Genomic DNA, 15,691 nt, shown 5'->3' on the forward strand with positions numbered 1-15,691 from the left:
CTGAGGAAAGAAAAGATAACCTTCTCTTTTGCTTCTTCAGACACCATTGTAAAACCTTCATGCATGTGTAACAGATATATATATATATATATATATATGTATGTATATATATATATATATGTATGTATATATATATATATATGGTTTTTGTTAGTCAGCATTGATTTTTACAATTCTGTAAATAATAATAATAGTATTTTATAAGCTTTAGCTTAAATACTATTATATATATATATATTATATATATATATATATATATATATATATATATATATATATATATATATGCTTTTACTGCAAAGGTTTTTGTTAAGCAGCATTGGTTTTTTATAATTTTGTAAATAATAATAATATTTTATAAGCTTTAAGCTTATAAAATACTATTATATATATATGTGAGATTCTTAAAGTCAATATTGTGTCCTTTTGTGTTAGCAGTGTGTTGCTTTCATTTTTTTATTTTTGTGTATCTCTACAGATTTTTTATGGAATTTAGAGCCAGTACTGCATTAGTTACATAGATGTATTCATACACAAAATGTCGTAACTGTTAGTGGTAGCTTTAAATTCTATAGAAAATCTGTAGAGATACACTTAAAAAATGAAAGCAGTGTCTAACTGCTATTTTTGTGTTTTATTCCGTGTACTATGCATGTACTTTTGGCTTTCATTGCTCTCTCTCTTTACTTAGCTTAGTGCTGCTTTCTGTTCCTTGTTTAACCCTTTTCTGATGATTTGAGGTACATCTGCACACTATACAATAAACTCATTATTTTACTTTTAATTCAATTATGTATCTAACAGGGGCAAATCTAAAACAGGCTGTATGTATTCTTATGGCCAGTACTTTATATATGTATCCTGTCATGTTAAATGTGGAGAGGAGTGGAGGAGGAGAAACTGGAGTAACCTCTACAACTGCCCCAGGCAACCTACAAGTGGTTATTATTAACTCATTAGCATTTAAACAGGCCATATCTGGCACAGATATTCTACCTGTTTTATGTCAAAACAGCCAGATTCAGCCTATCTGTGCTACAATGTCTTTGTAAAAATAAACAATCATATCATCAACATCTTGAAGCCAAAAGATAAGGCATCATTCATTCAAAACAATGCACATTTTTCTGTCCTTGTTTTTGTATACATTTGTTGCTTTCTTCCAAGGAATCTAATGCTCTTAGCTGAGTTTTTCCTTGGGGTTGGCCAGATTGGAGCAATCTCAAGAATAATCAGCTGAAATTATGAGGATAATCTGGTGCTTGACTGAGGATAGAGAGCTTCAAATGACCTGTCCTTGTTTTCTTTGTATCGTCAATCTGGATGTTTTGTTGTCCCTTTTTGTATCACCTAGCTGTCCAGATGTTTTGCGTTCTTGACCCATTTTGAATTTTATGTATATATATAGCAGCGTACGTACACTTTGCTCTCTTAAATAAATAAGTGTTACATTTGATAAAGAGCAACATGAATGCTAAAGGGTTAAACAACAAAATATATTATAGATAGTGTCTCCTTGATGTAGTGGCTTATCACAGTTGCCTAGTTTCAATTCTCATTGGGGAATCTGTCCACCTTTATTGTTTAACGCCTTTGCATTCAGATTATTCTGTCAGAGGTTATGCTCATTCATTCACATTGTTTTAAATTAATCATGCATTATCTCATAGCTTCAATATTTCAGTGATATGACTGTTTTATCAGAATGACATTGGAAAGATCAGATCTGGTCAGTTTGAACATAAAGCTGGTAGAATATTTTGGTTGGATATGGTTGAAGGCCACTATCACATAGAAAATGCTTCTTCTCACCCAACCACTAGAATTTTAACCGTGTTTCGTGGTCTGCTACCAAAACAGCTCCTTTATAGGATCCAGTTAGCACAAGACATCATCAGGAGGAACCACGTCCGGTTTCGGCCCCTACTCCTCTACTGGTTTGATGTGGTAGGACCCCACCTTTCAGAGGTGTCTTCAGCTCTGGTGTTGGGCACATGTCTTCTTTTTTCTGTTCCCTGGCCTCTTCGATGTAGCGTCAACAAGTGTCAGCAGGCGACTGACTGTCTTGTGAAATTTCCCTTTCAAGTTAAACAATGTCAAGCCCAGACAGTTCTTAGATAGATTACTGCTTCGGAAACTTAAGTGCTGTATCTTTCATTTTGTTTATGGCCATATCATGTCAAAAAACATCAAGCTTATTTAGTACTTAGATAGGTGATTGCTTGGGAAACTAAGGTACAGCAAGCATCTTTCATATTTTGTAAAGTGACTGCTGATAGAAAGGAAATACAAATTAAACATACAAATTAGACATGGCCTTCTGGCCTATCTAAGAGTGCAGTAACTGAATAAAAACTCAGACCATGGCCTGTCCAACCCCAGTCTAGCATGGAAAGTGGATGTAAAATGAATATAATGATGATGATGAGCTTCTCTGCAATAACACATCTTTGGATTTAATACTTTACAGCTTTTTTTTTTCAGCCAATACGTAAAGAATATAAAAGCCAATTCATTAGTAACAAGCTCTTATAGAGTATTAGAATACTGTTTCAGACTCTGAGTTCTTCTAGAATTAATAAATTTCATTTCATTGTTTCAACCATGAACAGTGTTGTTTTCAAAAATAAAATATCTGAGACTAAATTATTCAGTGTTCTTTTTTCTTTTTTTCAAAATGGTGGATGTAATTTGATGGAGATTTAGCTACTATATCTGCCATGTCAAATGGCCATGTAGAGTCTCACTTGTTAGGTCTTTATTCTAGTTTTCATCTGACAGTTTACATTCAACTTGATAACTTCTTTTAATGATCCGTTCGAGCTTGTATAGATTTTGTTGCAACTTATCATTGAACTTCTTAAAATATCTAAAATGAACAACATCCTGTTGATAATTAATGGAATCCTGAGAATTTGAATTTACTGAGGCTGCCTTGATCTGTTTTTGTTTTTATAGAAATATCAAAGACACTTCTCTCTCTCTCTCTCTCTCTGCTGAGCACTGAAAGCAATCTAGTGTTCTATGTTAAGTCTTTAAATGTCTCAATAACTACAACAGCAACAACAACAATTTTGCTTTGGTACATGTAACTGCAATTAAATATTTTCTGAATACTCAATGAAGCTGACAGCTAAACCTTAAAAGCTTTATAAGATTAATGTCAGGTAGATGCTTTATAATACTTTTCTTTTATACAGTGTCAATCTGTAACTGACTTCAGTTTATTTATACAGTTTAAAAACAACCATCAAACTTCAAGTGCTTGTACACACACACACACACCACCACCACCACTGCCGCCACTGCCACCGCCACCACCACCATCTGCATCCTCTCATATTCTCACCTAATACTTTGAGTGTTTGCTCTGGTGCTCCATCACTACCAACTTTATTTCCTTCTCAGCTACTCCATCCATCTCATATAATGTGGGGTAGACATGTATCTCCTCTACAGTAAGACACAAGACCCCTGTATTTGTCTCTCTATCATACTTTGGCCTCTCAACACCTAATATAAAGCCACCTTCCACTCTCAAATACCCCCACTGCTTGCCACTTGGTCAAAGGGGGCTTTTGATTCTTTTCGTTTTCCCCCCTGTTTTTTTTTTTTCTGTCTTGCAAGTAACTTGGCAACCACACTGGCGGTGGTGGCATGAAAAAGTACTCAAAACAATTTGTGAACTGGTTGGCATTAGGAAGAGCTTCTAAGCACAGGAACCATGCCAAAGCAGGCAAGGAGCTTGGTACAATCCTCTGACTCATCAGGTCTTATAAGCCACCCAATCCATGCTAGCATGGAACACAGACAATAAATGATGGAGATGATCGCCTGGTTTGGCAATATTTCTTCTGAGGACCAATGTTTACAGATCAAATCTACCTTCTTCCACCCGAGTCTTCCATTGTCTGTTACAAGCATGATTACTTCCTACACCTATGCAGGAAATATGTATTTTCTTATCATAAACAGGTGTGCACAAAACAGCATTTCAGCCATTGTCTATGCCGATATCTAACTAATCTTTATATAATAAATATTTTCAACATATCTTTTTATTAGCAATTAACCAGCTTATACAACAAATTAATGTAATAATCCATGAAATTTAAATGGGGGCTAGCTGATTACATTGACACTAGCGCACAACTGGTACTTATTTCATCAAGGTGCAGGAGTGGCTGTGTGGTAAGTAGCTTGCTTACCAACCACATGGTTCTGGGTTCTGTCCCACTGTGTGGTACCTTGGGCATGTGTCTTCTATTATAGCCTCAGGCCGACCAAAGCCTTCTGAATGGATTTGGTAGACAGAAACTGAAAAGAAGCAAGTCGTGTATATATATATATATATATATATATATATATATATATATATACATGTGTGTCTGTGTGTGTGTGTCTGTGTTTGTCCCCCCAACATCGCTTGACAACTGATGCTGGTGTGTTTACATCCCCGTAACTTAGCGGTTCGGCAAAAGTGACAAATAGAATAAGTACTAGGCTTACAAAGAATAAGTCCTGGGATCGATTTGCCCGACTAGAGGCGGTGTTTCAGCATGGCTACAGTTAAATGACTGAAACAAGTAAAAGAGTAAAAAAAGAGTAAAAAGGGAGAGTAACCCTGAAAGGATGAAAAGTAAAGATGACTTTGATGGATCGTGGTTACAATTCCCAGACTGGGCGTTGTGAATGATTATTGAGCGAAAACACCTAAAGCTCCACAAGGCTCCAGCAGGGGGTGGTGGCGAACCCTGCTGTACTCTTTCACTGCAACTTTCTCTCACTCTTTCTTCCTGTTTCTGTTGTACCTGTATTTCAAAGGGCCAGCCTTGTCATACTGTGTCATGCTGAATCTCCCCGAGAACTATGTTAAGGGTTCACGTGACTGTGGAGTGCTCAGCCACTTGCACATTAATTTCACGAGCATTCTGTTCCATTGATCGGATCAACTGGAACCCTCGTCGTCATAACCAATGGAGTGTCACAACATATATATTAAGGGCTTCTTTTCAGTTTCTGTCTACTAAATCCACTCACATGGTTTTGGTTGGTCCGAGGCTATAGAACATAGACACTTACCCAAGGTGTCATGTAGTGGGACAGAACCTGAAACCAAATGGTTAGGAAGCAAACTTCTTACCACACAGCCATGCCTAATGCTTGTATGCAAAAAAATTTTTTAAAAGGAAATAAAAATGTAAAAGATTTTGAGTGACATATTTACCTTTTTAGAAAAGACATTGTGCTGACAAAACTGCTGGAGCCCAATCACAAATAACATACAGTAGCCAACACTGGGCAAGTACAGGATGCGTTCAGCTATTACAAAACCAACACGAAAGAACAGATTACTGGCCGGAAGGAATGGTATGAGTAGAAATGCAATGGATAAAAGAAGCAGCCTGCCAATGAAATAGAAATGAGAGAAAGAGTTAAAAATAAAATGTAAATAAATAAACGAATGATGATAAACAAAGGGGAGATGAACAAAGCAGTCTTTTGGTACAGTGAAACTTATAAATACATGCAAATATAGGTGTGGCTGTGTGGTAAAATTTGCTTCCCAGCCACATGGCTCTTGGTTCAGTCCCGCTGAATGGCATCTCAAGCTGACCAAAGCTTTGGGAATGGATTTGGAAGATGGAAACTGAAAGAAGCCTATCATATGTATAATGTGTGTGTGTGTGTGTGTGTGTTGTGTGTGTGTTTGTTCTCCCACTGCTTGATAATAACCCGTATTGGTGTGTTTATGTTCCCGCAACTTAGCGGTTTAGCAAAAGAGTCTAATAGAATAAGCAGCAGATTTTAAAAAACAAATAAGTACTGGGGTTGATTCGGTGGACTAAAATGTTTCAAGGCAGTGCTCCCGCATGGCCACAGTCTAATGACTGAAATAAGTAAGAGATATACGATAAAAAAATGTATATATATGCATATATATATATATGAGTTCCTTTCGAGTGTTGGGCCTCACGGATCAAGGCGGCTGAGTTCCTTTCAAGTGCTGGGCCACATGGAGGCAAGGTTGCTGAGTTCCTTTCGAGCACTGGGCCTCACGGAGGCAAATTGGCTGAGTTCCTTTCAAGCACTGGACCTCATGGAAGCAAGGTGGCTGAGTTCCTTTCAAGTGTTGGTCCTCACAGAGGCAATGACTAAGACCTTTGGCATTATGTTGTGCTTGAGAAGAAGACCCATCAAACCAAGCAAAATCGCAGTCATGACAGATACCAGCGTCATGCAAATTGACACCCTTGCTGATAGCATGTAAACACACCCTGGGGTCACACAAATGGCACCCATGCTGGTGGCACGTAAAAGCACCCATTACACTGTTGGAGTGGTTGCCGTAAGGAAGGGCATCCAGCCATAGAAAACCATGCCAAATAAGAGTGGAATCTGGTACAGCCTTCCAGCCTGCCAGCAGAGTCAAACCAACCAACCCATGCCAGCATAGACAACATACATTAAATGGTGATGATGATGATGCTGATGATATATATATATATATATATATATATATATAAACACTCATATATACATATACACACACACACATATATACATATGTGGAGAGAGAGAGAGTGACAATTCCGGATTATGCATCACAGTATATAAACCCTGCTTCTACCTTGTCCAGTGGCCTGTACAGCAGGTAGCGCCAAGAGGGAAAGTGTTGTCTTAGTAACTGAACTGTTACCACCTTTGTCTGATATATGATATTAATGAGAAACCCAGATTATGAAGGTGACAACCAAGGAAGTTGAGGTACAATGACACCTAAGAAAGCTGGGGCGGGGTGACAATCAGAAAAGTCACAGTGACAATCAGGAAAAATAGGTGACTAAGTACCATGAAATCAAATATATGTGTATATAACTTTTTTTACTCTTTTACGTGTTTCAGTCATTTGACTGTGGCCATGCTGGAGCACCGCCTTTAGCCAAGCAAATTGACCCCAAGACTTATTCTTTGTAAGCCTAATACTTATTCTATCGGTCTCTTTTGCTGAACCGCTAAGTTACAGGGATGTAAACACACCAGCATCGGTTGTCAAGCGATGTTAGGGGTGGGGGATACAGACTCACAAACATATATATATACAACAGGCTTCTTTCAGTTTCTATCTACCAAATCTACTGTGCCACGCAGTGGGACTGAACCCAGAACCATGTGGTTCGTAAGCAAGCTACTTACCACACAGCCACTCCTACACCTATATATATACATATATACATTCTACAGACACATAATTCTAAAGGATGATGATGATGATGAAGATCACAACTACATCAACCAATTATGTATAAGTGGGGCATCCTGAGGGACGACCTAGATAGATCAATAGATATATGTAAGCTTTCATATTTATGTACTATAATCACGACATAAAAGATTCTCCCCTCCCCCATTCTCTCTCATATCTATCTCTTGAATTATATCATCATCATCAGCAGCATCGTCTGGTTGAGCTTGCTTATTTATAGCGTCTTTTGATTGCTAATTTCTTGTCAATGGTTGCAGGTCCTATAGACAATTGCAGTGTCAGTCAAACTGCTTATTGAGTATCGCAGCTAACCTGTATATCTACAGCTCATTCCCCTATCCGCAAACTGGGGGCCTGATGAATAGGAGTTATCATCACCCCACCATCATATACATACAGGCATACATACCAACATATATATGTATATATTTAAAAGGTTGTTTGTTATGGCCAGTCAGAGGGTGACCACTGGTTTCGCACCCACAAAGCGCTTAGCTAAGTGTGATATCAATGGTCACTCTCTGATTGGGATTAATAAACTACTTTCTAAATATGTTATTGCTCTAATGTTTTAGAGTGTGCTTCCTTTTGAGATATACGGCTCAGTGGTTAGAGCGTTGGGCTCACAATCATGAGGTAGTGAGTTCAATTCCTGGACAGGGCTCTGTGTTGTCTTCTTGAGTAAAACACTTTATCTCACGTTGCTCCAGTTCACTCAGCTGCAGAAATGAGTTGTGATATCACTGGTGCCAAGCTGTATCGGCCTTTGCTTTTCTCTTGGATAACTTTGGTGCTATGGAGAGAGGCTGGAATGCATGGGCGACTGCTGGTCTTCCATAAACAAACTTGCCCAGACTTGTGCCTCAGAGTGGAACTTTTTAGGTGCAATCCCATGGTCATTCATGACCAAAGGGAGTCTTTATATATATTCTATGGATAGGTTTTATGATTTGTGCCAGTTCATTTAGTGGTGATGTGTTGATGTAAGAACCAATTTGCATCAAGAGCCAAAATAAATTATGGAGAAGATAATGAAATGTTAAAAGAATATCTTGCATTTTTCAGTTTGTAACAAATGATAGATAAGTGAAAATATGAATAAGTTCAATAAATAATTACCTCTTCTGGTGTCCTGGACTACAAGTAACAGAAACATGTAAGAATGCGCAAAATCCTACCCAAAAGAGTAAGACAAGAACACATCTTGGATCAAGGAAGGATTCGATTGTAGGAATACATCCCATTGACCAATCAAAACAAAGCCACCATGGGTTTAACAATAACCATACATTGAGAGCATACAAGTAACTGTAGTTGATGGACTAGAAAGGAAGAAAACAAAGAAATTGCTTGAGTATGTATGTATGTATATATATAATTATTATATTGTAATTAAAAAGACTGAACATTTTATTGTGCACATAATTATTACATTACATAAATGTTTCATTACAAGGCATGCAAGCCATAAAGAAAGAGATGCTGTCAGAAGATATGGTTTCAGTAAGGAATATAACATGCAGGTAGACGTCCACCAAGGCTCAGTTCTTAGTTCTCTCTAATATGTTATAGTTCTCCAGGTTGTAACAGAGTAGTTTAAGACTTGTTGCCAGTGGGAACGGCTGTATGTTGATGATTTAGTTCTCATAGGTGATTGCGCCAAAGAAATAGAAGAAATTCCAAACTAGGAAGCAACATCCAGAATTAAGAGGCCTCAAAGTAAACTTAGGAAAGACAAAATTTTTAAGTAAAAGTTAAAAAGATAAGGTCCTGCTATAAATCAAAGAAGTGGCTTTGCTCAATATACAGAAAAGGAGTTGGTAGGAATTCTGTGCTGTGTACCAAATGTAAACAAAGGGTGGATAAGAAATACAGTGACATTACTAGACAGGCAGACACAAAAGAAAGATTTTGCCAGTAGCAGAGATACAAGAGTTGTTAGCATGGTGCTTGTTGTAATCTTTCATGCAATATATTATAGAGATTAAATATATCTCACGTATAATCACTTAATTTGTTGTGAATTTCTAAAAGTATTAATTTTACAAATTGCCATTAGTTTATTTCAATGAATTTTCATATGAGGTGCATTCCAGAAGTTTTGAGACTTTTTAGGAGAGACAGTTATAAATGTCCTAGCCCTTTACCATTCAGATTTTTCTGTCAAATGTAATGTGTATTCATTCACATTGTTTTGAATTAATGATGCATTACCTTGTAGTTTTGAGATCTAAATGATATGGTTGTTTATCATAAGAATAACATTGTAGGGCAGGTGTGAGAGGTCGAATTTATGTTCGAACATAAAACAAGTAAAATATTTGGGCCAGATATGGTGGATTTAAATTCTAAAGGGTTAAATTATTGTAATTTTAGTTTGTCATTTCTGTATACTTAATTAACTGACATGCCACCTTTTTTTTCTTTTTTTATTCCAGTTTGAAGGAGATGACAGCATTTTGAACACACTCTTCTAAACCCTGCTGGTCATAGCTAACTAGTTTGTACAATGCAGTCAGGGTATGAAGACAATTTAGAGGTTTACTCTGCAATAAAGTTTTCTGTTAACTGGGCAAAAATGCTTCATAAACATATGAAATGCTCCATACTGCTTATGAATTAACTTATGTGAGCCAAGCGTCTGTTTTTCACTGGCACAAGAGGTTCAAGAACAGTAGAGAGTGGGTAACAGATGATGTGATGCGTGTGAAGGACAATCAGAACATCAGAGCTGGTTGAGAAAATTTGTAATTTTTTGGATGAAGACCATTGCGCGTTTATAAAGACAATAAGCATACACTTTCAAGTTGGTGTGGCGACTGTGCAGAGAATTAGTCATGAAGATCTGAATATGTGCCAAATTTGTGAAAAGTTTGTTCTCAGAATGCTCAGTGATGGACAGAAGGAAAGACACATTGGTGACAGTATTTATGTCTGACTACTCTTAATGCTTTATCTTTCTGCTTCCAACCAAGCTCTGCATTCTTCTGAAGTTTCCTTTTGTCAGTTCTCTTGACTTCCTGATTTGTTTACTGGTTATTTTCTCTCTCTCTCTCTCTCTCTCTCTCTCTCTCTCTCTCTCTCTCACTATCCCCCTTAATAATAGTTTCTTTCTTCCATCTCACTCAGCATAGCCACTGCTTTCTCATTCCATATTCATCTAGTGTGACAGACAGGAGGCAACAAATGATAAAAGAGAAATGTGACTTAGCATTTGATGTGTGTGTGTGTGTGTGTGTGTAGCATATTATATAAATATTTAATTTTATATAATCGTTGTATTATACAGACATCTGTATTATAAAGACAGATATATACAACTATTATATTATTAGATATAATATTTTTATATCATAGAGATATTATACATACTTATGAATATTGTATGTATTTATGATATGATATATATTACTATGTTTATTCATGTGTAACATAAACAGGGGAAGCATTTCCAAATTTCATTCAATTGACCTTTTGGTCAAATGTATAGATCAGCAGACTGAGAAAGAAAAAAACACACGCACACACACACACACACACAGTAAATTCTGATCAGTGCATTTTCATGTGCTTATTGAAGTCAACCGTTATTTATCATACATCAAAGTGGGTCTTTTTTGAAATTCCTGACAAAGATCCTCCTGATCCATGATAAATGACTGTTGATTCAATGATCACATGAAGATGCAACAATCAGAATTTATAGTATTTAAATAACTTCTTTCTAATGTACAGTTGAACAAAGAGGCCAATTGAATTAAACCATGGATTGGCAATATAATCACTGTTTACCATAAAATAAACAAAAACTAAATATAAATACATATATATATATATATATTATTACACATAATTATATATTTATTATATGTAATATATACACAAATACACACACATATATATATATATAGATACATATTCATATAATTACATAATATGTTATGCAGTGTAAATAGTAAAGGTTTTTATCTCTCTTCTCTCTCTATCTAAATATTTTATGCTTGTGGAGATAGGAAACTATATATTTTTATTAGAACAATTATGGATGCACCTCTTACTCAGCCAGCCACAAAGTAGGAATGAAACCCATTTTTTATTCCAGTTCAATATTAAAGAGATGAATTATGTACATTATTTACATTTGACGGATATTTTTTATTACTCAAACCAAACTTGAGCAAGTGATGTCTTGTGTTTCCCCCTACCTCTCACATAATGCAAACAGATATATCCCCAGTGTATTAAATAGACATCTGTATCATATCTCTCTCTCACACACACACACACACACACACACACACACACACATATAAGGGAAAGAGAAACATACATCTAATTATTTTCATCATTAAAAAAATAACATAAAGCACTTTTAGCACCCTGTTTGATTTGGTATTTATTCATCTATTTAATACTGTATAGCTACAGCTGCAGTTCTTCAACAGCTGTGAAGGGTGTAGGAACATGCTATTAGAGAGGTCATAGAAATTTGCAGACATTTCAACAGATATTCTTTGAGATCCAGATTTTAAATGGCAATCTCTGAAGCATAGATATTTATAAGGTTACCATTTTGGGAACCAATTACTGAGCTGGCTCTAAACGAAAAAAAAGAAAGAACAAAAACAAAAGGTTTAAAGATCATTGGTTCAATGTATCAGACTCCATTCTATAGAGGTCATGAATTCAGTATTAAGGGTTTTCACACAAATAGTTATACAATCTGCTCATGAGCAAAGTACATAACTCCATAATCCCATTTGTAAATCTGTGTAGAAAGTAATAGAATTATGCTTTATTTGCCTTAGACTATCTGAATATCCATCTACCTCACCGCTACACAAACACACATTATTATTCTTAAAGCTTTCTCTGCCTTTATAAGATTTCTCATTCTCTGCAACACGGAGACAACACTTCACAAGTTTATCAAGTTATTTAAAACTAGTTTTATTTATATGTCATACCGACGATCAGCTAATGTGATGTTCTCTACTTAGTTGTATTGACACATGAAAATTTATTGCAAACATACAACCGGTTTAAGTATAATCCTGTACCTACACACACACACGCATACATACATTTTGTATAGGTGATGTGACTATTTTTGTTGACATACTCTTTTACTTGTTTCAGTCATTTGACTGTGGCCATGCTGCAGCACCGCCTTTAATCGAACAAATCGACCCCAGGACTTATTTTTTATAAGCCTATTACTTATTCTATCGGTCTCTTTTGCTGAACTGCTAAGTAAACACACCCGCATCGGTTGTCAAGCTATGTTGGGGGACAAACACTGGCACACAAACATATACACACACATACATATATATATATATATATACACAAATATATACAACGGGCTTCTTTCAGTTTCCATCTACCAAATCCACTCACAAGGCTTTGGTCGGCCCAAAGCTATAGTAGAAGACACCTGCCCAAAGTGCCACACAGTGGGACTGAACCTGGAACCATGTGGTTGGTAAGCAAGCTACTTACCACACATCCACTCCAGGGCCTATACATACATAGTTATGTACAATAACACAGAGTGTAGTTTATGCTTTTAAACATTTTATGTGTGCGCGTGTGTGTGTGTGTGAGTGTATCTCTGTCCCCACCACCGCTAGATAACCAGTGTTGGTGTGTTTATGTCCCTATAACTTAGTGATTCAGTGGAAGAGGTTATTAGAATAAGTACCAGGCTTTAAAACAAGTAAGTGCTGAAGTCAATTCATTCAACTAGAATTCTTCAAATTGATGAACCACCTTGGCTGCAGTCTAATGATTGAAACAAGCAAAAGATAAAAGATTAAAGATCCAGGAGTTTTTTTTTTTCCTTAATACCCAGCATTGGTGCACTTTACTACCAGATTACATGCAAAAAAACAAAAAAAAGAAACAAAAGCAAAAACAAAAAAAAAAGGAAACTATAAATAAATTTGAGAATAAATTATGACTTACTCTGAGGTAAAAACTTGAGACAAATGAATGTGGATTATCAACAATCTGAAACGTTGGAGGTTTGAATCCCATCAGCTTCCATCGAAGAGCCAATAACAGAATTCCAGAAACTATCAATATGAGGTGTCGTAGAAGTAAAGACTTCCCCCAACAAGGCACTTTCTGAAATTATATATTAATTAACACATATACAAATATATATATATATATATCTATATATATCAAAAGGTTCTAGACTAACAGACTCCTCTCCCGGAGTACTGACCTTAGATATCATATAATACTCTCTCAATAGCTACATTTTAATGACTAATATTGTTGGTCATTTCCCTTTTCATAGCTCAGCCTCAACAGACACACCTCTGCTGCATTCCTGGGATACCCTTCGTTCCGTAAAATTTACGTTCTCATCTGATGATTACAATCTTTTATAATGATGTCATGCTCTCATTTTTCATTAAAAGTTATGTGAGAAACAGCTGTAATGAGTTGACACTTATCCATCGTGCATTTTTATTCATTTGATTTTATATATAGATCTATATAAGTAAAGACAAGCCTTGGTCATGAATGACCATGGGATTGCACTTAGAAAGTTACCCTCTGAGGCACAAGTCCAGGCAAGGTTGTTTATGGAAGACCAACAGTTGACCATGCATACCAGCCTCCCCTCTCCGTGCCACCAAAAGAAAGGCTGATACAGCTTGGCACCAGTGATGTTGCAACTCATTTCTGCAGCTGAATGAACTGGAGCAATGTGAAATAAAGTGTCTTGCTCAAGAACACAACATAGCCCAGTCTGCGGATCAAACTCACTACCTCATGATTGTGGGCCTGAGGCATGCAACTTCACTATATACATATACCACTGAGCCATGCAATTTCACTATATACTTATATATTTGTTATTTATATATAAGTATTTTCCTGAAGTTGCTTAAATGCAAAAGTAACAATAATTGACAGCTCATCATAATATATGGAGTAAAATCCCAATAACACAGTAAAAGCGGACAAAGTCACTCCCAGGAATCAAACCAGGAATCTGTTGTAGACCAAATAGCTATGATACAATGCCAGAGACACTCACCAACTTTTAACCATGAAATTAGAAGCTTACAAGCAATTTGTGTATATACACACAAATTTAACATTGTAATGTGATGTGTATTCAAGACAAATAATTGATTTATGTATGTTATTAATAAAGTATTATGAATTAAGAACCAAATACAACGAAGGTGTTACTAAATGGTTTCATATTAATCTCCTGAATGAAAGAACAATTAAATAATCCCCAGACGCTTGTAAAGCTGTAATAATAATATACACAATGTATTACTTTATACTGAGGATGCTCATTTTCCAAACTTATAAACTACCTTCAGGCACACACACACACAAACAAAAGCACATACACATACATACATGGTTAGTCCACATTACTCTTTAAGGAGCATAGGACTAGTTTCGTTGATTTTCTGGTGTATATATTCCTCCCTGGACAAGACGCTGGCTTGTTGTAGTTTTACTCATTTTTACCAGCTGAGCAGACTGGAGCAGCATGAAATGAAATGTTTTGCTCAAGAACACAACACATCACCTGGTCTAGGAATTGAAACCACAATGTTATGGTCATAAGTCTAACACCCTAACCACTAAGCAATGCACCTCCATTACATACATAAATAAAATTTAATAAATGCACCCTTTTAAAGCCTAGCCAGGCTCATGGGCCCGGTTTCTATGGCGTATGTGTTCCCCAGCTGGATGGCATGCCAGTCCATCACAGCGTTACTCATTTCTGCGGCTGAGTGGACAGGAGCAACATGAAATGAAGTGCTTTGCTCAAGAACACAACGCGTCGCCTGGTCCAGGAATCGAAACCACAATCTTACAATCATGATGCTAACACCCTAACCACTAAGTCACGTGCCTCTACCCATTACATACATACATATATATTATTTGGTCTAAAACGTAAAACTTGAATCATACAAAGGCAGATACAGTCCTGTTTTCCAAAATAAGATATAAAATAAGTAGGAATGGTATAAAACAAGATGTCTATAATTCAAAAATAAATCATATTCTCTGCTTTTAAAAACTTACGTTTGGTATTTTCTGGTTCTTTATTAATGATATGAAATGTAGAGGATCAATACGGCATACAATTATGATATCATAGGCACTGCAGATACCCTGAATGCAAAAAAATAAGAGGAAACAAGTAATGAAAATGAAATCATCCAGCAATCAATAGATGGATGGTTGGGTCTGTAACAAAAACAGTTATGAAGTATAATATGGAGTCCATCTCTTTCTAGTTGCAAACACCGGATATAAGTACTAACAGTTTTCTGACCTTATTAGTTTAATAAATTTTGAAAATTATCATGAATTTGGAAGGAGTTAGTCAAATATAACTAACTTAGTCATTAAGCTATGGTTTGGAAC

At 36.1% G+C, this 15,691-nt stretch overlaps 1 protein-coding gene across 4 annotated transcripts in view; it reads right to left on the reverse strand.

The window, feature by feature from the left end:
- LOC115210385 (protein O-mannosyl-transferase TMTC4) overlaps positions 1–15,691 on the reverse strand; it is a 144,932-nt gene that overhangs the window by 26,256 nt on the left and 102,985 nt on the right. For all 4 annotated transcript variants that reach the window (XM_036502458.1, XM_029778958.2, XM_029778957.2 and 1 more), the window contains 4 exons: positions 15,347–15,436; positions 13,235–13,396; positions 8,387–8,589; positions 5,228–5,405 (listed from right to left, as the gene is read on the reverse strand). In XM_036502458.1, the coding sequence (XP_036358351.1) occupies positions 5,228–5,405; positions 8,387–8,589; positions 13,235–13,396; positions 15,347–15,436 (633 nt within the window). The remainder of the gene's footprint in view (positions 1–5,227; positions 5,406–8,386; positions 8,590–13,234; positions 13,397–15,346; positions 15,437–15,691) is intronic.

This window comes from Octopus sinensis, linkage group LG4, assembly GCF_006345805.1.
Source record: "Octopus sinensis linkage group LG4, ASM634580v1, whole genome shotgun sequence".
Taxonomy (NCBI): domain Eukaryota; kingdom Metazoa; phylum Mollusca; class Cephalopoda; order Octopoda; family Octopodidae; genus Octopus; species Octopus sinensis.